Source organism: Empidonax traillii, unplaced genomic scaffold (assembly GCF_003031625.1).
Source record: "Empidonax traillii isolate 1590-97213 ecotype Southwest subspecies unplaced genomic scaffold, ASM303162v1 scaffold178:size2223814, whole genome shotgun sequence".
Classification (NCBI taxonomy): domain Eukaryota; kingdom Metazoa; phylum Chordata; class Aves; order Passeriformes; family Tyrannidae; genus Empidonax; species Empidonax traillii.
Window position 1 is genome coordinate 2,033,394 of NW_020955371.1, and position 26,297 is coordinate 2,059,690.

Below are 26,297 nucleotides of genomic sequence, written 5' to 3' on the forward strand. Positions count from 1 at the left end.
TGTAACAAGTCATAATATCAGAATAGCAGCCACTAACAATGATGAATATGGTACAGTAGGATAACAACCAGTGTGAACAGCGCACTCCATCCTGTTGGAGCTGTGCTGGTCTCCTAAGCCGGATATGGCCTTTGAATGTAACCATTTGGGAAGAGACATGTTTTCTTAACATATAATGTTCAGGAGTCCCTACATCACATCACAGCCCACAAGTCCGAAGGTGGAGCTTTGTATGAGCCCAGAGAGCCTGTTTTGTGCCCACTTGAAAGTGCTCTGTGCAGGGTCTCAAGCAGCCAAAACCTCTCATTGCGTCCTCCTGCTTCTAGGGAGGCTGAACTCAGAGGAATCACTATTATCATTTGCAGTCCAAATAACTTTTAAAATTGGGGTTAGCAGGCAGATACAAAAAGTGTTAATTCTGTAAACAATGTGTTACAATTAGAAATCATCATTAATTAAACACAGTCAGTTACAGAACGAGGTATTTTCTTTGTGGCACGTCCAGGCATTCTCTTTACTTACAGTTTTATTACTTGCAATTACAATTTATTACTTTCCATAAAAATGATATTTTTCAGGCATCCTAAGTTAAATGAATGATTCAATAATTTAAAACTGAGTATTTGTTATCTGTGAGGACTGTGAAAATGAATTGCACATTGTTGAATTTAAAATGCCAATCTTGTGGATAAATCAGTCCCTGGGGGAGCCACAAGCAGCACTGTCACAAAGAGAGAAGGGAAGAGGTTGCAGGGTACAGATATTTACTTCTCTTATATTTATGGCCTGATAGTCAAAGAAGCTGAGCATTTGAAGATTCAACTGAAGTGAATCGAGTTGAAGGTGCTTCCCAAAAATGTAATCTTCATATATATGTTCATGGTTGACTGGAGGGAAAGAAAAGTTAAAGCAGAGAAATATAGACAGGGAAAAGGCTCGGGCATGAGAGCAGTCTGAGTCGTATGAAGTTAAACGTGGGCTGCTCTTTCATGTCTTCAGAGATCAGAGATTCCCTTTTTGTCTGAGTGGAAAATTTCACACAGATTTTGGAGAGAAGTGGTGTGCTGTCCTGGACCAAAACTAGTACGAGGGACACTTGGAGAGCTTGGATCTCACCCTGTTTGTGTGACTTTTCCTTCTTATGCAGAAGGTTTAGATGTTTTAGCATCCTTGGGGGTGGCAGGCACTGTATGAATGTAGGGCACTGTGTTATTAGCAGTAGTATCACTTCAATTACTCATTAGCAGGGAATGCCAAGCATTCTCAGATGCTTTGCTGAAGGTTTTAGGAGGTGGGTTAAATGGGGTACATATGGCACATGGAGTATTTTTTCTCAATTCAGAGATAACCAGATTAGTTCCTGTGCAACTTTTGCAAACGTCTTATGGTTTTGTTTCGTTTTGTTTTTTCTCAAACCCTTGAACTAATCCAAAACATTATAAATCAGATTCTTTGTTGATTTGCTTCATGTAAAAACCAGTAGTCATGTACCATATAGGCAAATATGAAGATGTTTTAGCATGATGATGCACAAGCTATCAGTTTCTGGTGATTTAAACACGTGGGCATGCACACATGTTTTCAGCCTCTGTGCTGTTCTTCAGTTCAGAATCACATATGAAGGATTTTTACATTGATTTTTAAGGACAAGGGAAAAGCTGAAGCTTTGGGCAAGAACTGGGAATGCAGCAAATCTAATAACTGAGGGGCTTGAATATGGAAACCAGCCTTGTGTCTCTACCTTTGTCTAGAAGAGGAAGAGAGATTTTTATCATGCGTGGATCTGTCATCCCCTTTGTTGAAAAGAGAATAAATATCCTGCCTAAATTATTTTTTAAAAAATTACTTCAGCTTTATCTGAAAAATATACATTATTCCCTTTTCAAATTAGTCATTTCTTCTACGCATGGTATCTCCTGCCATTCAGTTCCTTAATTGAAAGTGTAATAATTGATGCCCCGTTTACAGATTTATTTCCTGTAGAAATAGTTTACACAGAGTCACAGATTCAGAAGATAAAAAAAGCATTCTGGTCATGGGCTTCTCTCCTCGACTCGCTGTGATGATAAAAGTGATTTCCTGTTAAACAGGCAGCCCAGGACTGCAGTCACAAGTGCATAAAGCTTCTGATTTACAGGGGTGCTTAGCACCCTGAACTCCAGTTTAATTCAGTGGAAGCTTTAGCACCAATAAATTAAAGTCAAGTATGTGTTTGAACATATTTTATATACTGTGTGACAGTTTCTGATTACTTTCATTGTTGGCTAAACTCAAGCCTACATTTGTGTTGTTTTTCCCCTTAGCAAGTACTTTGTGGTGTTTCTCATGCCTATATAAACTATCAGGAAAAAACTCAACAGCAATTCCCCTTCCCACAAAGCTCCTGCTCTTCTTATTCTATAGATGTTTTAGCCTTTGCTTTAATGCAAACAATGTCACAGGGCACAGAACATTGTTGGCAGAGGTTCAGAAGTGTTTATCAACGATGCATCTGACTCAGCCAAGTGGCACAGGATTGCTGTGTTGTGACCAAGCTCAGAAATTGCTTAGAGAGTTATGCCTGTTCACAACAGCGCAGATCTTGGAGGCACAGAAAATTCTTGAGACATCAGTGTTCATGATAATTAGGTTAACCAGTGTATGTGAGGCAATCAAGTGATCATATGCATGAGTGAGCTGATATACAGAAGGTATCATATTATTAAGCACTGGAATATCCCTGTCCAAATAAGAAAAATGCCAGGACAATTAACAAGCAGAAGCTCCACACAAGAGGTGTCATTATTGCCCAGTACTGTGTCATAATTTGTGTGCATTATACACAATAGTTATGATTATTAAGAATAATAATGAAAAAACCTTCTGAGGAATGCAAATCGAGCATTCAGAAGGTAAATAGATATAATCCTGGCATTTCCTGCACTGTTTCAATACAGCATCTTTCTGCTTGTGTGTTACAGTCCAGTGTCTGATTATATGATCACATACTATTTTTTCCACATAATCCCTGCATCGTTTAGTGCAGGAGGAGACCTATTCTTTGGATCACCTGGGATCTGAAATAGCTCCATTTGCAAGCTGATAGTTTAAACTCCTAGCAACCCAGACATGCCTACATAAGCAGCAAGCTTATCTAAGGTCTTCTGTCTCAGGAAATAAATTAACTCTTTCAATCCCAATAGCTAACCATGAAAAAAAAGGAAGAGAAATCAAGTTGCACACGATTTTTATTCAACAGCTTTGCACTCCTTTATTGTTTGGTTCATTTTTTTTACAGTTTGAAGTTTCAATAATCTCTTAAATATTTATTGGCAGTAGGGTGTGAGCAAGGAGTAAAATGTTGTCATAAACAAATTGCTGTCTATTTTGTTTCCTTTGAAAACTGTAGGGTTTTTTATTGTTGTGAAAAAGAAATTATTCCGTGTTGAACTTGGACTCCTGCATGGAATACAGGATCAAAACTGCCTTTCTAGGAATGTGTTAAATCAAAGCAGAGTATATTCTTGAATGGAGATTTTTAATAGGAAATTTAAGTGGTTTTGAAACCCGAGTTACTGTGAACGCTGGAGGGAAGGAATGTGTTACTGTATCTACTTCTGAGCTGAATTTTGAGAGTCTGCATGAGTCGTCAAAGGTGCCTGTGTGAGATGTGACCTTTTCAGTTCATATTTATTATGTCTTCCCAAATACACACTGTAGCTGTACAGTGCCTGTCAACATTACATTTCATGAAACTAGTTCTCTGAAGGGAAGAGTTCTCTTTTGATACTTAAATACTCCCCTTCTGAAGCTGCTCCTGAAAAAGGTAAAACCACCGTGAGGAAAATTGTAAGAAGGAGAGGCAGAAACATGTTTAAAGTTCCTTCCTCTCTTTCTATTTCAAAATCCTTCCTCCTCTTATCTCATACTTCTCCTTGTGATCTGTTCTTTATATTTTACTGTGTTTTTCTAGGGACTTTTTAAATAAATGAAATGTAAGTATCTCATCTCCAGGAAAAGGCAATGCCTTTGTATTGTGTTGTATATTGACCCTATAGGGCACTCCCCTCCTTCTCAGAACTGTCTTAGCTACACCACCTGATTGTTGCTCCCTGTCCTGATCATGGAAGAAGGTGTTAGAACATTTTCAGCCTTTCCAAAGCTGTCGGTGTCTCCTTCTAATTTGCAAAGCTCCGATTACAGCCCTTAAGCTCTCACTGGGTCTGGGTGTCTACAGTAGGGTGAACTTAGAGGGATAAGAGCCACAGATAAGACATAATGAAATATATCTAAACCTATTGAAAACGTGGAAAATATTGTGTTGTATAACCCTAGCTACCTCTACAGTATGCCACTCTCTTTAAACATCATGGGTGGAGACCATTGTGACCTACACTGGTTTGGTGAAGACTTGTCTCAAAGTTGAATTAATACAGTTTTGTCCCATCTGAAAATGCTATCTGCAACTAAAAAAAAAAAAAATAACCATTAAGTGTAAATACAGGATGTGACATTCTGTGAAGTGAGTAGTTAGGATTGAATTGGTTTTGTTTCTGGAGAGGAACATTTTGGAAACGCTTTTAACAAATGTTGGTCAGTAGTGTGAAAAGTTAGTTCATTTATCTGAATGCATGAAAGGGTCATATCAGAAATTCTGATTTGTGTTGTTGCATTTTCTGAAATCTTGTAGTTAGATCAGGCCATCAAAATCTTCAACAACTGTGCAGTTGTCTTTACAGTAATATGCCCTTTCTAAATCCCCGCTGTGAAAACAGTTGTCCTCAGTGGGCTGGATCTCATCTTGTCTCGAGCAGCCTCATCTATCTTACTGCTTTGCACTGCTGCAAACAGGCTGGAACAGCTCTGAGCACAACTGGACTCTGACCAAGGCCTCTGGGCAATCCCATAATGTTCCAAATAAATCAAAATAAACTGTCCAGCTGCTCTTTCATGTCCTCTCATTGTGCTGTATGTCTTGTTTGAAGTGGCAGAAAGTCTTCTGTGGATTGAGTATTTTGGCAGGGAAATAGAAACAGCCTCCGGAGCCCTCAGGTACCAAGCCTGGGTGATAGGAAAGCAGCTGGAAGGGGTAAAGCTTGTGGATATCTAGAGGAGTTACATGAATACCTGGGGAAGAAGGAACTATAGAGGAACACAGGTTCTTGATCTTGTGGTTGCACAGTGCACCCTCTCCTGGATGGTGCCAGCAGAAAGGTCTGAGCTAACTTTTATTTTAAGGAATCTGTTTTGCTCTCCTCGAACATCGCCAGCAAATACCTAAGATTTACCACTTGCATTACTATGGTCTTTTTATTTATCTTCTATTCATCCTTGAAAAAGTGATAACTGATCACCTGGATTATCCTTGTGGTGTACTTCAAATGGGATATTGGTGTAGATAAGTGCACAACAGCATCTGTGCTTTTAATACTCTGTGGGCCCCATCATTCTTGGCTTTGCATGGGCTTCACAGTCCTATGGCTCTATGGGATGCAAAGTAGATTACTCTTATTTTCTCATGTATGAATCAGCAGATAGTCCTGTTCATTGTTTCTCATTGAGCAACTGGAAAAAAAGAAAACAACAAACACGAACATAAGCTCAAATGCATATATTTCCAAACTACTTTTTCTGTATTCTGAATTTCTGCAAAAATTTCTGCAGGTCTAACAGCTCTATAATGTATAAATCATTATAAACAAGGCTTGAAAGGAACTGCACTGTTTATACTATAACTTCCCTGCCCTTTAGCAGTGATGAAAACTGAAAATACCAGTGCATCTTGAATTCAAAGGAGGAAAAATATAGATGAGAGATCATAAAGGGGTAACGTGGTTCAGCTAGACTCAGCGTTTGGAATATTAAGCAGATTTGACCCATGCTGAGAAGAGTCTGAAGAGCAAATTCTTCTCAGCACCATCTCTTATGTCAGGACCCTGATTAACAAAGACATTTAAATAATGTCACTGCACTTCATACAATTTGAGCCCATTTTCTCTTTTGTATAGCTTTTGAATGTAATTTTTTTTTTGTTACTTGCCATATTTGACCTCTGTGTCCTAATAGTGGCAAGCAATGATACTTTGAATTATTATGCTGAATATAAATGCAAGCTTCAAAACTAACAAAGCTTTTGTTCCTTTCCTGATGAAAGCACAATTTTGCAGTTGCTTTAAATATTATAGCTCTAAGTCTGCTGTTGCTACTTCTACTGAGGATTTCTCAGTGAATTCATTAGAGGTGTCTGTTTTCGTAGCCTGGCTTGTACAAATAAGAAGCAGGGATTTGAGAGTTCAGGGTGTATCTTGCTGTGCTTAAGCTGCAGCAGCGTTACATATGCAGAACCTGGTTTTATGTTACTTGTGAGAAATAATGCAAGCTGAACTCGGAATTCCATCATTAGAGGGTTTAAGTCTCTAAGGCTAAAGCTGAGGCCAAGTTTTGGTATTTTTTAATTCACCTGTGTGAATTAGTATTTTCGGTGGGGGAGGGAGAGCAGCACACAGAATTTTGAAGGAGCAGTTCTGGAAAGATAAAGGTAAGGAAAAGCCACATGTGTTTTCCAGGCATGGGAAAATAATTTCAAGGGTCAGTGGCTTCGCAGTTGGAATTAACAACATGGTAACAGAAAGAGGAAGAGGAGAAGGTGACTGCAGTTCCATTTTTTTTGTGTGTAATGCAGAGAACAATGATGTGCACAGAATGCTCCTAATGAAATAATGTTTCAAAAAATAATGGCTTTTTCTCATCATCACGTGGATTTTTTAATTTATTTTTTTAAACCCTCCTAATAAGATCTATTTCTAGAGGAAAAAAGGATAGAGGAGAAATAAATGGACTAAACCAGTCTATTTCAAACCGTGTCTAGAGATTTAAGGTACAACAAAATTCCAATGATGATAATTTCAGCTTTCAAGTGGTTTTCTACATTTCTGGTTTTGGAAGAATGGAAATGAAACTGCAGTTCATTTGACTGAAATATCTGAAAATGGAAGTGATTTTAGTGAGAAACTGTTCTTCCTTTACTGAGTATCTAACTCAGAGCTCGCCCAAAGCCTCTCTGCTACGAATCAAGGTAGCCTGAACTGTAGGGAATGACTGCCAACTGCCCAGATGGAAACTCTAAATCAGGCAGCAGACAAATGTGGGATTGCCTCTGTGAAAAATAACATTTTTCAGTTGTTTGGCAGATTAGGTACCTGTCATAGTGCATCGCTGTCACACAACCCTAAACATTTTTTAGGGAGATACAGGAACAGAGTGAAGAATATTATGTAATAGGAAATCGTATCAGATTTAGATTTCATTGCAATTAATACCATGAACAGGTAATGTTTCTTCCCTCAAGCTTTATTCCAACTCCTTGATTCATTGTGTTTAGGGAACATTAAATATTTCCCCAAATTATCGCAAATCAAGGCTGTCAGCTGCAGTTGTGTGGAGTCAACACCACAGGCTGGGAGGGTACTTACACAAAATAATGTCTTCCTTCCAGCAGGTTCTCACTTCACTGTCACAGAGCCAAAAAGAGTTGGTGAAAGAGCAGCTTTCCAGCATCTTAACACCTGTCTTTCAGTAATTTTCAAACAGGGAGCTGGAATATTTCCTTTTATCAGTTGAGATATCTTCAGGGTTGGTGGATGAAATGAAAGATTTCGCATTATACCTTTGAAAACTTTGTAAAATGTGTGAAGATTTGCCAGTATTTAGTGGCTGCCACGTAATCCATCTCTCCTGTAAAGATCTAAAATATCCTGCTGTTGTTGCATTAAGATAACTATTTAACAAAGCAAACAGGAATTAGAGAAAAAGAAGAGGTATGTGCTTAAGCATTTTTATAAGCTTTACAAGTCACTGTTTGCAGACATCAAACACAAATCTAAATGGTAAGAGCAGTGGTTTTATCTTTCATTTAGAATAAAACAATGTAGTAATGTAATAATCACATTTTCTAAAGTCTCATGGAGCCCAAGAAACCTCTTCATACAAACTACAACATACCATCCCTAGGGATGCTACTAAATAGAGTAAAATTGCTAGCAGGTTATACATTCTATTTTATTTTTTTCTGGTGAATGCGTTTTGTTTAATTTGGAAAGAAAAAGTAGCAAAATCATCTTTTTATCTTTCATTTTCCTAGATGTATGCTTGAGAAGTCATGCTTTGCTCATCATCACCATCTAGGCTGTGGGGTTTTTGTTTCATTTTGAACTACTCCCAATTCAAAGCCAGTTTTCCGTTCTGAGGCAATTAGCAGCCTGGCAGCCATCAATAGATGGAGATAAATTTTTCTTTTTTTTTTTTTTTTTTTTTTTTTTTTTTTTTTTTTTTTTTTTTTTTACTATGGTGATTTCTTCTACCAATAAACAGAATGTCTTGATTTGAATCAATGCTTTTTTCCATTTCCCTTTGTATTTTATCAATTAATATTGCCCCAAGATTTCATCTATCATTGCAATGTCATTTCTATGACAAACTCTGCTGATCATTTTCTGTTTAATTAACATGTCCAGCACTGTTTGGGAGTGAGACAAGTGTAGGTTCTGCTAAGAAGAAAAAAGATACTGGTTCTGGTTAGGGAGGAAGGTGCTGTGAAGAGAGTTGTGGGCCAAGTCAGAAGAACCACATGTGCAGTTTATCCCTAGAAGAATCCAGTTTATCCCCTGGAGAAAAGATCCTTATGCAAGGAAAGAGAAAGGGCTGCATGCCCTACTGTCCATGGCTGGAGGGTTTAAGGTGCTGTGGGGATTATAATTCCAAAGGAGAGGGGCTTTCCACTGCTGGATCTCCATGGATTCTCTTTATCTGGTCTCTTTCTTTGCCCTGTGCTGACAGCATTTTTCCTCAGGGAAATAAATTCCCCTAACTCTGAGAAATCCACCGTGGGCAAAAGGATGATGTAGTTGCAGCTCTGCCACAGAAACGTGTCATTAACCTAAGCCAGCTGACATGCTCTTGAGCAATGCCATTTTCTGTATAATTCAGAACCCTGACTAGACTACCCCATACTCTTTTAAACCATGACTGTTACAAAACCAGACTGAAAACGAGGATGCTGCAATGCTTTCCTTAGAAAAGCATTTGGGTTGTGCCATGTCAGGCATGACAACAAATCTGGACTTGCTGCTAACAGAGCAGCTCCACTTTTGGAGATGAGCATCCCACTGACACTGAGCAGACTGTTCCACAATTCACTGGTGGCATTCAAAAAGTTGGAGGAGATATAACTATTTTTTTTTTTCTGGTTTACTCAGATTGTGTGTTTCATTTCTCTGGGAATTTGAAGATATAATTTAAAAAAATCAGAATTATCATTTGGAAAATGAAGGGTATAAATTTAGGAAACACAAATCCATGGTGCATAGTATTGTCTGATGTTATGCTGGAATAGTTTCTACATTTTGCTAGAATAAGTTATTATAACTCTATATTTTGGTTTTTATATTATTTTATACTTATATTTATTTCAAAAGGTGATCAAAAAAATGTGATACTAAAACCATATCAAAATCAACTGATTGCTTTTGGGTAGCATATGGTTGGCCATTGCAAAATATTCCAGTGCAGAATGGAAGTAAGTTTATGGGCTTTATGGTAGTGTATAGTAGCTTACAATGAAAGTCTAAAAAAACTATAGATGAGCTTTCCTGCTGCTATTGAACTTCTGTATTTAAAGTAAATTTTCCTTTCTTTCCTTGGCGCTTCTGGTGCATTGCGTGTGTGTTTATGTTGCGTGTTTTTCTGAACAGGTTTTTAGAATTTGGACTCAGATCCAAACACATGAATTCTTCAAGGGCAAAGGCAGCATCACTTGTCATTGATTCTGCCAAGCATTTAAGAAGAAGTGACATTTACCAGGGCTTGTTTTGAAGATTTATAAATGCAATATAGATTTGGCAAGAATAGCTGCTTCAATAAACGTTGTGCTGCAGCCTGTAAGCATGGGCTTTACCACCGGCAGATTCACTAGCACTATGTCATCCAAGTAAAAATAAATATTCAATAAACAATTTATTAGGGATGTGAGCTCACTTCTGCTTCATTCCACTTGGAAAGTCTTGACATCTGTTGCCTACATAGTGTTATTAAGGACACAATGAAATGAAGACAAATTAATTGTGGAATTGTCAAAACTATGTCAGGAAAACTTTCCCTGGCTAACAAAAATGATGTAAAGAATAACAAGAGAAGGGATATATCCAGGCTGCATACATGAGGGTGTTTGGTATAACAGCTAGGGATAACCAATCCTAACACCTGACAAGAAGTTATTCTTTCATGGGCCTGACTTCTGTTTTATGAAAAGTGCTTTGCTTTCCTCAGGCGCGTTTGAAGAGATTACACTAAAAGTAAACAGGATTTACAACCCTCATGGTCCTCACTTGGACTGTCAGATTTGTGTGATATGGCATTAATATGACTGATAACAGGAGTAACAAAAATATCACTTACTGCTTCCTATTCCTGTTAGCAATGTGAGGCCATGTAGAGTGGGGAGAGTGGGAAAGGGTCCCCTTTAGCATTTTCTGTACAACAGTTACACAAGTCCCCATTCAGGAGGGTTTTCATGCACTTGTTCATCCAACCACATCTGAAAAGCCTATGACATCCAAGGCTGCACAAAATTTGGGGCAAAACCTGTTCTGGGCAACTACCTAGCTAGACTTCACCAGGGCTGGTGGAGAGAAAGGTTTTTTGGGGTGTGCTTATTCACACAGAATAACCTGCTCAGTCTTTAGGGAAATAAGGGGCCCTGCTTGTGTGTCAGGTACCACTGGGAGAATCCTGAGTGACTTTTGGATGTGCAGGAGAGGTGCTGTAGGAACAGGGATACCTGGGGACTGCAGCACACCTTGCACTGATGGTGGTGCTCAGGCAGCTGAAAGCTGGTGTGTTGGGACAATCTTATTTAGCCCTGGCTGTAATGGGGATCACCACCCTCCCCCACCAATATTACACACACACACAAAGTATATAAACATCACAGTCAACCAAACAGATTTTTTCCTAAATACAGAATGAGTGTGAAAAAGTTTTAATTGTCTTTTGTATGACATATCAATGTGGATAAGAATATCTTTGTTGTAATCTTGGAAATCCTGACCAATTTAAATGTACTTTAAATCAAAGAGAATGATCAAAAATTATCTTCCTAACACTGAATACATTTGGCATCTAAAAATGTCAGAGTTTCAAGGGCATACCTTGGTAAAGAATAGAGCAAAATGGACCAAACCTGTCTCCCTGCTAAATATAATGTAAAGTACAAAATCTCAGTTCTATTTGGCTGTCAAGACAGACGTATTCAGTTTATATGTTCAAACCTTTGGCATTTAGCTGAGAAGTAATTGAGGGAAGGAAATATTTTCTTCTGTCATATAATGTGTGTAAAGTAAAATCTATAAATATAGTTTATCTTTATATATAGGCATAGAAATAAATGGTGAGTAGTTATAGCAAATTAGTAATAAATCATTGAATTTGCAATTCCCCGTGTTTCTGTTTTATTTGTCATAGTAAATAAAACAAGATAATACTAGATTCTAGTTTATTCCTTGCAGCAAATAGTCCTAAAGTATAAAATAAACTGATTGTTTCTCTAGATAAAAAGAGAGTATTTTTTCTGTTAAGAAGCCCTAACGCTGTGTGAGGTGCTGTGAACAGGGAGCAGCAGATGAATCCCAGATCTGTGGCATGTAAATGGGTGAAGCAGGACATTTTCAATACTTTATTCCCTCATTACTCTTTCCTAAGATTTGTGCCTTTTGGGACCATGACAGCAAACATTTTGTGGGTAAGTTACCTTCCTGAGCTATAGGTTTGGGGAACTGAACCACATGCATTTTGAAGTGAGAAGAAGGCACATCTTTGTGTTTTTATTCTGATATCAGAAACATTTTTGGAGGAGTGTATGGAAGTCTTGGACACCTTAGCTCTCGGTTACGTTTGCAGGGAGAGTCGCTTAAAGTTTCTTTACTAAAAAACAGAAACCTGGTCAAGGATACAGAGATCTTACTTTAAATAACAATACACTTGTAAAACATATGTGATATTCTGGCACTTCAACTTTGTGTCTTTTGTTGTGAATTAGCTTAAACTGCTCTCAGAGCAATCAGATTGATTGCTGCAGGCTTCATCTATCATGATTGTTATAACATGGGGGTAGCACTGCTGTTAATTAAAGCTACATTACATTTTCCAGTATTATTTATATGCCTATTGGAGTAGTTTATAGATGAATAGAATAATCAATGTTCCTTTCTTACTACATTTATGCCTCTCTTAAAAAGAATTAATATTCAGATTTGGGTTTTTTTTAACATGGGAGAAAAATGCATGTGACATTTAACCAGAATACCCTGAGGAAGCGGAAAATAAAGGACACGAATGTTCCACCACATCAAAAGTATGGTAATAGGTAGCAGTCGATTATCTGGAAATATATCATTTTTTCTTAAAGCTGCCAGCCAGTGATCAGAAGACTTATCTTCTGTAACAATACTAAGTGTGAGAGAGACATAAGAGCTACACCACCAACGTTCTGAAATGCTTTAACGTCATTGCTGCTTCGCCTCAGTGTTTGTTCTGAAGGAGATTTGCTGCTTTGTACAGCATTCAGGACTGCTGATGGACAAATTCCTGGAATTAATGGTGTTTTTGAAAATATGTTCAGTTCTTTGATATTTGTTTCTAGTCCTTAAATAATAGAAATACACTAAACTTAATTAAAAAAGCAGCTACCTGCCACTTGGTTCCCACCACGTTGCAGTGGCTCCTGGTGGACTCCGCTTTTCTCGCTGTTCCTTGTTTATGCCAGCCCAGTTCTACAGTATTCAAACACTTCAAGAAATGCAGATAGAGAATTGAACTTCAGAACTTGTGCTGCATTTCAAGTTGAAGGGCAGAGATTCCAAAGGAGCCAAGTGTGCTCCTGGTGCCCCCTCATGGTGCTCACCCCTCTGTGGCTCAGCCTGCAGGTCCAGGCTACACCTCAAACAGTGGCGTTTGCCCAAAGTTCTCTGTAGTTCATAGTGAGCACGCTGGGTACAGCAGGTCTGTGCAGTTAGTGTTACACCCTGGTGGCATGAAATTAGTGGAGCTGTTTCAGAATATTCAGATTTTAGCTGAACATAGAACTCACAGGGGTAAAATTGTTCCCAAGAGGTATAGAAATTTCACGTTCCCTCTGTATGTTTTGTTTCAGTGTTCTATCATTGTTTCTTTTTTTGAGGCATTTTGTTATTCAGAGTTTTCATTAAATAACATTTAAACCTAACTTCTCTTTATAGTTACGAGCAAAAAATGATGAAGCTTTTTGAGTGAAGTGTTGTTATGAATGGACATCAACAGCAGCTGTGCTAATAAAGACTCAGATTTTATGGGCTTTAAGTTCATATCTGATTATTCCAGCTCTTCCAGTGTAAATATTTTAATTCACTGTCAGTCTTGCTCAAAAAAAATAATTTAGACATTAAAAAAAAAGAATCTTTTTAGTTGCATTGTGGTACACTGTGGAAAAACTGAATCACAGCTTGTAGCATGGTGTATTTTAAGTGTTCAGAGAGATCAACCCCAGAAGACAGTAAAGAAGTTAGAAAGAAATCACAGTGCATGCAGCTGACAAAGCATCAGTGGGAATCCATGAGTCAGCACTATATGAACTGTCCAAAAATGTTATTAAAACTCACTAAGATATTAACTGGATGCAACAAGGGAGGGAAAATGAATACCGTGTCGGAAACCACAGCAGTCAGAGCTTCTCTCACTAAATCCTTTTCATTGTTGACTGAAGTAAGTAAAATAATATAATTTTTACCCATAGTCACCAGCAAAAACATGGTCAGATACTGTACCTTGGCTTACAAATGGTACAATGATTTGTTAATTGTATTTGTATTATAAATCAGAGCCCTGAAATGCAAAGACTGAAAAGACTTAAATGAAAAAAAATATCTGTCATGCAAAGGACAGTAATTGCATCCTCCATTGCAGGGGATTGGAGGGTCAATACCCAAAAAGTTTATGTGCACAAGAGAATAAAAAAGAAGATAATTCAAACAGTCCTACAGCTGAAAATGCTTTTCAGAGTTGCACAAATTCACTGTGTGAATTTCTTTACGTGGGGTGAATTCAAAATGAAACCTGGGGAGCCCTAATCAGATTTTAGGGGAGCAGCATGGCCTGCAGATTGTTCATCTTTGCTTCAGGCAAACTGGCTTGGCTAATGCACTTCCCTGGAAAACTCCCAGCTTTCAACCCCCGAGATCCTTACAAGGTTCCTAAGGGAACCCTCGCTTCTGCCACTGCTGGGCTTTTATTAATAATAATAGCAACAATAACAATTATTGTTATTGTTATTGCTGCAGAAAGAGACTCTGCAAATGCATGCAATATATGGCCTCTCCCAGGAGGAATTTACAGCACAAGAGAGATGGCTTAAAAGTGGAAAATGGGGGATATGGTTCCCCACAAATTTTGTACGGAGTTTTTGCCAAGCCTTTAAAATAAACAAATTATCTTTTATCTGCTTCAGTCTGTCGTGATGAAGGGGAGAGTGTGGGCCTTTGCTAGGGAAAGTGTTTCAGGTATGTTGGATTTCCTGATGAGGTACACAGGGAGTATCCTGGAGAAACTTTGCTCTGACTTGTTGTAACCCTCCGTCCACTCTGCCAGCGAGTGCTCTGTACTTCCTTCTGAAAGTCTCATGTTCCCAACCAAATGTGGAGATGCCCTTGCAGCTGCAGCCCTTGCTGTCCAGCCTGCTGTGGCACCCCTGGGTATTGGCTTTGCACGTGCAGTTCAAAACACTCCTCTGACAGTCAAAAATTGATTTTTCACAAACATCAATGAGAGTTCATCAGTTACACAAAGTGGGGGTGAGAAACACTGGGCAGACCTGAAAGAACAGTTCTGCTCATAAGCATCTAAAAATACATGAAGAACTGCAGATTTGAGATGAATTTTCTAGAATGAGTGTAACCTCTTAATTTTCCATACTCATTTAAGTGCTGGGACATTTTCAACCAATTCTGCCTTGTTATAGATGATGTTTTAATTCCCAGACTGAAGACACTTCAAAAGTCCTTTCCCAGGAACTGTATTTTTCAGGACAAGAAGGCTGTCATCCTACTGTTAGCATGAAATGAAATGGATAAAATAAAAAGAGAAGAAAAACATGCTGATTTTATACCCATTGTTAATTACTATTGGACAAATCTCCATTCTTAGCATTGTACAGTCTAGTATCACAACCAGTTTCTGCATACTTAAAGAGATCCTGTGTTTGAGATGAAAGAAAGTGTGCAGTGGTGGTAAGACATTTTGGAAAGGAATAATGTAGAAAAGTAAGGAGAAAGGAAGAGAAAAATGAAAGATGTTTTGACAGAAAATGAAAGATCGTCACTTCTTTTTCCAAAAGGGGATTGCAGAGGATTAACATAGTAAAGAGAGCTGTTTTGCAGTGTAGAAGTAACATCAGACCTTTTGGGTTAAATTGGAATAGTTACATGCATCTTGCCGTGATTGTCAGCTACCACAGCTGGGTTCAAAGCTCGGTGAAACGAGCAGTCTCATCTTTATTTTAGTATCACTATTTTGAGTGCATGTGAATATTTTCTCATGTTCATGAAAACTCCTTGGGCTGACAGCACTGAGGAAATGTCTGTGCATAGTCCAGGGTCAGAAGAAAGGGAGGCATAGAAGGTGCACCTTTACTCACTATATATTACAGTTGATTGTTTTTTTAATAAATATGTCACAGCCTAGACACCGCAGAAAGGCATTCAAGTTAAAGGTGTGATTGACCATGAGTTAAATTGAAGCTGAACATTAATAAAAAGTTACAGCCCTGCAAGACAGCCTCCCTTTCTTCCTAAAAAACATTTCTGAGAAGAGAATGATCAGCTTTCAGGTTGAGAGTCAGCAATTTGTGGAAAGGTTTATACAACATGGTGAATAGTATGGGGCTTATCTGAAGGATTCAGGAAGCCGTTCATGTATCCATTCTGTTCTAATCTCTGGAAAGTAGTCTATTCTAGGTGGAAGTCAGGAGACATATTTTGCATTATCATATTATTATTTTATTACTATCAGCTCCAGTTGCAGAGAAGTCTTATGCAACGCTTAGAAACTTTCTCTTATAGAAATCAATTATTTGTAGCTCTCTATGAGAGCTGAAATAAAAGTGAGGAAACATTGCATACTGAGTCTTGTGAGAGCACTTTATAATATCCTTGGCAAATGAAGCACTCATTTGGCTTTTTCAAATAATAGAAATTTCAAAAAAACTGAAGAAAAAAGTCTTCCCTCCACCTTCTGGGATAGTTACTTAGAGTAAATTAAAATCAGGGCTGTAAGCAGATCATGCTGGTAATTTAATTCTGTGGAGATTACCACTTTTATGTATAATAAAACAACGTATGAAAATTTGAAGCCATAATCCTTAGGCAGCCCTTTCATCTGTTCATTCAAACGGAAGCTCTTTGCCTGTGAGTGAATTGCTGCTGAATGTAGCAGCTGAAATTCCTCAGTGTTAGAAAGAGCCCAGCAGAAGCTCCAAAAGAGGGCAACAAGCTCACCAGTGCAAGTCCAGTACTCGTCACTGGAAAAGGGAAGGAAAATACCAAAAGCTCCTGAGGACTTTCAGGAGAGAATGACCACAGTTCCTACTGAAATGTATTGGACAACACTGGTGATGACTGTTTATAACCCTCAATCATCTCTTCAAATAGAGTCTGTACCAGGTCCTTGTCATCTAGGAGGCAAACGCAGAGTCTGACCTGAGCAAACAAATTCAATTAGAGTAAGTTTTCATGGAAGTGCAGTGAAAAGTGTCTTGACAGACTTTCTTCCAGTTTTAAAGAAATCATCTTTAGTCACAATTTTCAGTACAAATGAATATTCTAAAACAAAGATACAGAGGAATTAAAGGTTGTGGTTTAAGAACTGGGTTTAACTTCTCTATTACTACTTTTGCCATGAACTTGTCCTTTGCATTGCAAAATTGCTTTTGGACAAAGTTCTATTTTAAGAGGAAACACCAGGATTTTATCTTTTGGCTTCAATTTTAAGTAGAAAATACAGCAATAGCAATCGAACAACTTAATTCTGTTATACATACAACTACTTCAGCATTAAAGCTGCAATTTTAACTTAGCTGGAGCTGACATATATGAACATTATTGGGTATGTCCTTGAGTTCTGAAAAAGGAGGTCTGGAATGAGAACATGTGCAGGTCCGTTGGAGAATGTGGAAAGGCAGCCTGCAGAAAGGCACGTCTATACGTTGACCTGTCTGTTGTGAAAATAGGGAAGAAAGCCAATCATTCCCAATTCTGCAGACATTCTGACAGCTAAAGGAGGCATTAACAATTTGCAACACATGGCATGGGGGATGAAAGTCTCTGAGCTCTACAGCTGAGAGTTTCCTGGCTGAAATGAAGTAGCAGTTGAAGGTATCTCAGAGAAAAACTTATTTTATAATCCACCATGTAGGGACAAAGTGGATAACATTACCAAAAAATTGTGTCAGAGCCCAAAAATAGTACCTGTTCTGGTTTCAAACCTCAATAATTCTGAGGTTTTTTGGCCTTTTTTATGGGGATTTTCCTGACAAAGAAGAACCAAGCTTTAGTATATAGGTTTCTGCCAATGCAGAATAATCTCCTGTGGCTTTGAATGAACTTGACCCATAAAAGTAATTGTTGTTAATATACTGATGCAGAACTAATAATTTGGGATTTCAATTGGCACAAGAGCTGAAAGAGTCTCATGGCATTACCCTGCCAGACACAGGTTCTCCTGGACTTGCCTGCAGAGCCTGGTTCAGCCTCAGCCAAGCTGGCTGGGAAAAGAGTTGGGAATAGGAGCAGGAACATTTGCACAACCAGATCTTCAGGCAATGAGAACTCTTGTTTCCTTAAACGACTTGAATTGAGCTCTTCTGAAAACTCCTTTGCACTGTTAAAAAAGCTGTTGGTTTTCTTGCTTAGACATTCAGAGGGAGGGAAGATTATTTGTATGAATAATTTTGAACTAAAATAAATTGAGACAGAAAAGTAGCAGATGAATATTTTCAACTGTTGCTATTACAATTTACATGCATTAATGATGTGGTCAGGTATATTTGGAGAGACATCAAGTTCCTCTAAAATGGAAAACAGAGTCAAAAACATACCTGAAAAAATGCCATTCCTTAGAAAAATCGAACAGCAGAGAGAAGGAAATGCGTATTTAAATTTTCATTATTTTTCAAAAATTCTGTGTAATTGCTATAGCAGCAAAGCCAATTGAGCAGGTTAAGTGAAATTGTATGATAAGTGTGAAAACAAATTTTACTTTAATTTTGGAGACACAAACTAATATTATCTTTATCAGTGTGAATCTGTGAAACTGTTTTCTTCACTATTTACTCTGCTTGCTTTTGATTTGATTTCAACCAATAAAATAATTCTTACACATGTACTCTCTGTTGATGTAGTCATTGGTAAATGTTGAACATAACTGGGACCTAAACAAGAGTAATTTCATTATCTTTTTGTAGTTGTGGGTAATAATAATAATAAACCATTCTGTGGGAAGAAAATATCTGGGGAGATACCTGATGCTAATAAGGAAAGACTGAGTCGTGACTAGAGTGACTCCATTAGTTTTGATTTTGCAGGTTGAGTTTGCTAAATGTATTAATGTCTTGCCTTCACTGTCTTTATACTGGCATTCCCTTTTCAGGTGCATTTAGCTTATGGAATTCCAATTGAAATAAAAAAATAATTAAACCTTGGACTGACACCAGTGAAAAGCGTTGCTTTTTGTAGGGGAAATTTGTGCCGATGGCTGTTTTTCTTGGGGTCCCGCTACTACCTCTGATGTTCAACTGAGAGCAACTTTGTATCTGCTGCTGTTGCTGTCACAGTATTTGCGTCATTGCAGTGTCAACCAGGCTCCTTCTCTCTTTCCTTGACATTGTCCGTCTGTGGGAATTCAGGGCTGGGAGCTGCAGGTCCCGGGGCAGACCTGCCACGGGGGGGATGGTTACACAGGGGCTGGGAGTCCCCCCCATCCCATTCCCCGTTACTGACATGGAAGTAATGTGTGTCCGAGAGCACTGCTGTGATCCTGCTCAGCCACTGGACAGAAATTGCAATAATTGGGTGGCGAGGCCGGAGCTGGCGCGAGGTGTGACGGCAGAGACAAAGGGAACAGGAAATCACCATACGGCGTCATATGCTCCTTCTCAACCTTAACTCTGATTGCAGCTGTCAGCGCGGCATTCTGGGGCTTCAATGTGCTGTTTTATTCAGCTCAGTGTGGGGGAGATATATTTTTGAAACTGAAACAATGCTGGAAAATGATTGGCACAAGGTTAGCTTTAGGCACGCTGCAGTTCCTGAGATTGTTGCATAAGAAACAGCAGTGTTAACTTCCTGAAGAGGGAATTTTTTATTTAGTTAAAATCCATATTTTTTTCATCCGTGTCACGTTTTAACTCTTCAGTGAGTTAGAAGAGCTGGAGATACAGTTGAGAGAGCACATTCCCTTAACTCTACTTTCTTAAGCTCTATAACAAGTATTCTGTTTTTCTTTCATCTATTTGCTCTGCTTTAATGCCATACTTACATTATTTTACAGCATTAAGGATGGTTTGAAATGCATTAGGGTAAAATGCTAAAATTGTGCTGCAGAAGAAAAAGAAATATTTTGAAGATAACAAAAGACGCATCATTGTCACGACCAGTGAGAACTGGGATCACAATTGTTTCCTATACTCTTTTACTGAAAACATTGTTTTGCTGAGGCATAAAACCATGAATTGCTCAGAGACTGAGAGAAACAAATTTCCTGTATGTATGTAGGTACCATGGTTGAACTCTTCTTGCTTTATTTTAAACCAAGCTCTTTGGAGTAATTAGGTTTATTATTTTTCAAATTTTGTGTTATTTATCGTGTATTTTTTAGCCTTTAATAGGGTTAGTATTGGCTTAGAGTTAGAAAATGAAACTAGTGACTTTGGACACATAGTTAATAAACTAGTAGTTTTATGGTTATGCTAATGATTTTAGCATATATGTATTTTAGCTGAAGTTTTTTATGTTGCACATTCTTCTAAACTGAAAAGTTATCTTAATTTTTTCTCCTGCGTGAATTTATAAAAGAAATGTGTAGTGATAAGCAACACAGAGTTAAACTTGAATATATATATAATATATATATAGCTCTTTATAGACATATATCTCAACTTTGTTTTAAAAATCATTTAATAACATTAAAATTGCACCAAAATAATCATGGGTTCATGGTGGCTCATTTTGTGTGTTCACATAAAAACGTGTTCTGAGCAGCCTTAGATTTAGATTTTTGAAACTGTTTGAATCCGTCTTATTACATGGCACGTTTGAAAAGGTGAGATTTGCATTTGAAAGGGATGAATCAGAACTAAAACCAGATTAGACAGAGGCAGAGACTCTTCCCCCTCCCAAGGGTCTGGAGTCATTTACTGCAGCCATTAACATCTCTCATGGCTTCAGGTAAAGTGTTTCCTCAATAAACTTGAGTAACATTTTTATTTAAGAAAAGGAGAAAGAAGCATCACCAATGAAGCTGCAGAGAGCTCTTTTGTTCATTGAAGCCTTCATGTATGTTTACAGTGTTTCCAGAATTTTTATTATTATTTTTTTCTTTAATTAAAAAAAAAAAAAAAAATCTGGGATGCAGTCCACCTAAATCTTGCCCAAATGGGGACCTCTTTTCCTAAAACTTGTCTAAATCCCATACAAAAGCACAGTTTGAATACCTCCTAGGCCTGTCTAATCTTACACCATTTGTCTCTTCCTGAATGAAAATTGGTAAAATATTAAAGTAATTATTTTTACTTCTTCATGCTCAGAACTGTCTGCTTTGGCAGAATGGACAAATCTCCTGCTCAGACTTCTTTTTTAATTCTGGACTTTAGTAAACAGGCAATTAATTCCACCTCAATATTGTGGAAAAATCTGAAGAGCCCACGGGACAAAGCACCCATCCAAGGAGCAAGGTGGCCACGTTCTGGCTTCTGCTGAGCCTGGTGATGCTTTAGCTGTGTCCAAAGAGACTGCCCATGCCAACAATCCTGATGTCTGTAGATGGGGAGGAAGTTTATAACGTGTGTGTGAAAGGGGACTGAACCAGAAATCCTCCTTCCAAGTTCTAACAACTTCCCCTCCTGGTTCAAACAAACAGATCCAACTGCTTCCATCAGGTGCTTGGGAGGATTGTTCTTTAGGTGGTTCTTACAGGCAGATATTACTGGGGTAACTTTATCTGGAACTTTTATCAATATTCACTTGAGAGATTTGTGGTGTTTCGCTGCAGGTGGCATAAAAGCAGAAATTCTCTTCAATTATATGATATTTAGCTATGAGATAATTACAGATAACCGTAACATCTAAAAATCTACAAATTGGGCAACAATTATGTTTGGAGTTACATCATTATTTCAAGTATGATTACCATGAGATTGACAGTGCGTGTACATAAGCACTGGAATTTGACTTCACAGTTGCACTTCCCCCTGGTTGTAAAGTTCTTTGTCACAAAATTTAAATGTAAAGATAACTTACATTGACATCCATGTGTGTTGTAGTAAAATGGGAGTATTAGCTCCTTAATGTTCTAAACCCATAGTTTCCTGGGTGAAACAGGGAAGGGACAGTTTGCTGTGAATGGGGAAGAGGTGAAGCAACCTTTCCCAAAGAACCCTTTTATATCTATTAAGGCTGTTTTGCAACCAGCTAAAATTCTGCAGATAGCAAAGGCTTTTAAAATGTCCTCACATGATTTACTGTCTTCCTCCCATTGCAAGGAGGTTTCATGAGCAAGATTTCATTAACAGAATTTCACACGGAAGAGAAGAATCTGTAGTTCACTCTTGGGTTCCACTTGAACAAAGCTTCTTTTTAATTTTAATATTGTTTACATATATTTTTACCAAACTTCCACGTTATTAAAGAGTGTATCTGCTTTTGTTTGTTTGTTTGTTTTGTTATTTCTCAGGTTTTACCTGGCGAGATGATTATACACAGCATGTTATTGGTCAGGAACTCTCAGCCATTCACAAAATCCACAGCAGACGCCCTGATGTATTTGCATCTGAAGGATCTGACACAGGAAGGTGAGTCTTCTATGGTGTTTTTGCCTGGTAGGGTTTTGGAAGAGTTTCCAAACGATAAGGAACAAATTGGAACAGAAGTGGAATTAAAAACCTCACCAAAACCACTATTTATATAAGGGGGAAATAGTCATACAGCACACTGAATGTTCATTGGACAGAATGAATTAAAACCCTGAACCTTGTTTTTCTGATTATCATCAAGTTCAGAAAATACACTTTCTATCATTAATTAAGGTGTCAATTCAAAACATCAGACCTTTCACTCAATTTATGCATTTTCTAGTGTCAATTCAGCCATCTCTACTTACGACTGGCTGAAAAAGGCAGACTTATACAGTAGCTCATCCACAGGAGACATTTTATTCTGGACTAAGTATTGAGTGACATTCTGAGCAACTAATTATATTTTCAAAGTCATATTCTTCCAAAACACAGCTATAATTGATCTGATGTCCGTAGATTCCCAGTGGTAGTTGTAAAATTTGTCCAGGAAGGAGAGATTCATGCAAGTTCCCATGACAGAAAATAGTGTTGGGATATGGCTTAAAAGGTATTGAGGGATGACTTTGTAGTTATCAGTTGCAAGAGACACATCTGTAATTCTGTAAAATCATATGGTTGTAGAACCTGTAGTTATACCATCTTCATACACAGTTACACATATAAAAATACTCTTTTACCTGGTCTGTTCTATCCTACAGGCTTTTAAGTGCAACACAACCACACAAACCCCAGAAGGAAATTTTAGGACCATAAAAATGACAAATTTTGCTTTCTCTTGCATGGTTTTAAGAACTGCAATCTCAAAAGTAGTGAAATTGAAAAGAAGTGCTTTTAGCCTTGATGGGTAAGATAGTGAATGTTGGACTTCAGATCTTCATGTACTGCAGGATGTGGTTTACATGTACTGCAGAACCATTTCTTTTCTATATTGCCCTCTTATGGAAATAAAAATGCTGCATAATTGATATTGCCCAGTGGCTTCGACTGTGTTTGCCTCACTTTGTTTTGATTTTTAACTCAGTATTCGACCCTGTATTTCACGTGTTTGCTGATTCAAAAGCATTCCTTAAAATCACAGCACCATACATTTCAGAAGTGGAGTAAAGTGGAAACTTAACTTTTAAAGAAGATAGTGATCTGTAGATTATCGCAAAGATCATAACAACACGTGTTTGAACCTGTAAACATTTTCACTGCTTAGAAATGGCACACAAGGCCATTACTGAATGGGTTGATCTCTGTGCATGGTATCAGAAATGATTTTCAGTATCTTCTGGGAGATATTTTTTTAGAATTAGTGAACCTAAAGCTTTCATTCACGAGAGTAAGACAAAACAGGCCAGATTTCCATGAGTCCAAGACTGTATTCAGCAGTGTTCCAGATTTATAGTTATGTAAAATAAAAAGTATAAGCAGATATAAGAAATTATTTAGGTTTCAGATTGAAAACTTTTAGGAGTTCCTGTTGTGATCAGGTTTGAGACCTTTTGCATTTTTAACTAGAACTATATGTTAAAAAATAATCCATTTTGTGTATTGACAGTTCAGGAACATCAGAATTTCAAATGTGCTCACATATAGCGCTTTCTAGTGTGGATAGATTTTCTGCACTTACCAAGCTGTGCTTCTGAAAGCATTATCTTATGTGCCAACAGTTTAAAGCATTAATTGATTTTTCTGGTTGTCCATTTGCGAAGTATTCTGTAGGTCAGAGAACAGTAGGAAATTTAGTCTCTTGTAGATTCTGATCAAGTGTGTTATATATGTTTGGTGTGCTCAGTGTGATTGCTAAAATCTTATGAGATAATAATTAAATAATTTAAAAAGCAACTTAGTGTAGGTACCTAATTATCAAAGAAACATTATGGCAGGAAGACCTTTTATTAAGGGTAACGTGTATAATAAGACAATATGAAGTCATACTAATGAGTCATTAATCCCCACAGAGCTGGTGAGAGCAAGAAAATAGACTCAGACACTTGAAAGGTAAATTGACTTAGGCTAAATTAGTGCATATGAAATCTGATGAAACAGAAGACATGGATTTCATCTCAAAAAAAAATGCTGAAACTGGGAGTTTGATTTCAAGATGAAAGTTCTTTCTTTGTTGGCTAACTGGAGTGTACGTGGTATTTCCTGGGTCCTTATTAAATTTCAAAAAACCCTCTCTTGAAAGAGTATTCAAGATAAAGGAAAAAAGTCCATTCTGCACTCAGGGAATAAATGTCAGTTGTGTTCATTGGTGCAATTAGGCAAAACCACAAATGTTTCCAGCAAACTTCAATGTATCAAATGGGGTATAGCATTATTTCTATAATAAAACCATCATTAAGCCAGTAATAAGATTCTCTCAGCACTTAAAAGGGAGAAATTTATTCTAAAAAATGTGGTATCTGTTAATGGTGAACGTTCTAGAAATAGCTGAGGTGCAGTAATTTAGATATTTCCACACAAAAGCTTCCAAAGTGCTGAGTTTTGTAGGAAATACATAGTTATTTCTGTGGATAAATAATTATATATGGTATTGTCTTTTTACTCTAAAGTTCATTGTATGTGAAGTCATTTTTCAGAACAAATCAAAACTGAAAATAATTCCAAATAAGCGCACAACAAGAACTCAGCTGTCATTTCTCCTACTCACCAAGTGCTTTTATGTATTTGTCTTTCATCCATTTTCCAATATCATTCTGTCAAATTTAAAAGAAATATTTTAATTCACTCGCAATAATAGCTCACTTAATGCATTTTCATTTCTGCATTAACAAGGTGAACTACAAAAATTTTTTCAAATCTTTCATATGTATTCATAGGATCTTATTAAAGTTGTCATCAAATGATATGCAAAGCTTTGCAGTCTTTTACATTTTAATTGTTTAAAAGTTTATAGCATAAAGTATGATATCTAATGGGAAATGTAAACAAGAGTGCAATTACTGTCTCTGGAAGAAAAATGAGAAAACTTAGACCTTAGATTTTGCTTTCACCACCAGTGACAGTGATGATAGACTGTAAATAATGTTTGGAAAATCCAGCCTAAATGCTGTATTTTGTGCATTCAGTTCCCATTAGCTCCAGTGGAAATCCTTGGGGCAGAAGTCAGTCTGGTTTTTTCATTTTCCCTTTCTTTTCAAAGTTAGTCAAGAAAAGAGAAGATAGGTGTTGGAATTAATCAATGAATGAAAGATGAGTGTTGGAAAGTGGGATCCCTTCTATGAAGAGAGGCTCTTCGGATTAGTTCATCTCTACTGAAGCAGAAAGCAATACTGCCCAGCTCTTTCTAGAACTGCAGAATAGTTTTAGTCTGGCTTTAAGCTGAAAAGGAGGTGGATAATGCTACCTGCATGTCCACCCTCCATCACAAGGCAGAATTTAGAGCCCTGGAATAAGAGAAAAATGCAAATAGCATAAGAAGGAAGAAAGACTTACAATAAATTCATCAAGTTTGCTGCAGTGCTGTGCTGTAACCCTTTTTTTTCCAAGAGTTTCTGTGCCTGGTGGGAACCTGCTTGTTTTACACTGGGGGAAGTAGAGGGTTTTCTGCTATTTCTGGGAGCAACCCTGTTAGCACTGTTGGTTGCAAAGCCACCACAGTAAATTAGATTATTAATTACATGTATTGGCATTAAATTAGTAGGGACACACATTCGATACAATTGTGAGTATGGAAAAAAGTCTGTTACTTTGTGCATAAAGTAATGTAATTAAACCCAAGATTTGGAAAATGATATAATGGTGCTCTCTCAGGCTGTGCCCCTACATAAACACCACGGCGTGGGCTGGTTAAATAAAATTTTATTTACAGTGACAGAGAGATGTTGAAAGTCAAATTCCTTCACTGAGCTGGAAAGCCTTTCCACCTGGAATTGTTCTTCACTGAAGAAGTGTGGGGGCATGTGAGCAGGAAATGGTGACACCAAAAAGGTGATTTCCCTCAAAACAAAGCATCACTCACAGGGGAGGAAGTGAGCTGGGAACACTCTCTCTGCTTTCTTGCACAAGGAATGAAATAGTTACTGATGCTGACATTTAAATAATCATCATCATTGACATGTTGTTGAGATAGATGAGGACAGCTGGTAATAATTCAGATTCATGGCACACAGCATTCTGAATCCCATATAAAAACCTCTGCACCACCATCATCTAATCACACTTTTAGCCTTCCTTTGCA

At 37.7% G+C, this 26,297-nt stretch overlaps 1 protein-coding gene across 1 annotated transcript in view; it reads left to right on the plus strand.

Annotated features, from left to right (window-relative positions):
• The window catches only part of LOC114058629 (receptor-type tyrosine-protein phosphatase N2-like), a 334,161-nt gene that overhangs the window by 187,383 nt on the left and 120,481 nt on the right, over positions 1–26,297 (plus strand). Inside the window, exon 4 of the mRNA XM_027886151.1 lies at positions 22,006–22,123. Within this exon, the coding sequence (XP_027741952.1) occupies positions 22,006–22,123 (118 nt within the window). The remainder of the gene's footprint in view (positions 1–22,005; positions 22,124–26,297) is intronic.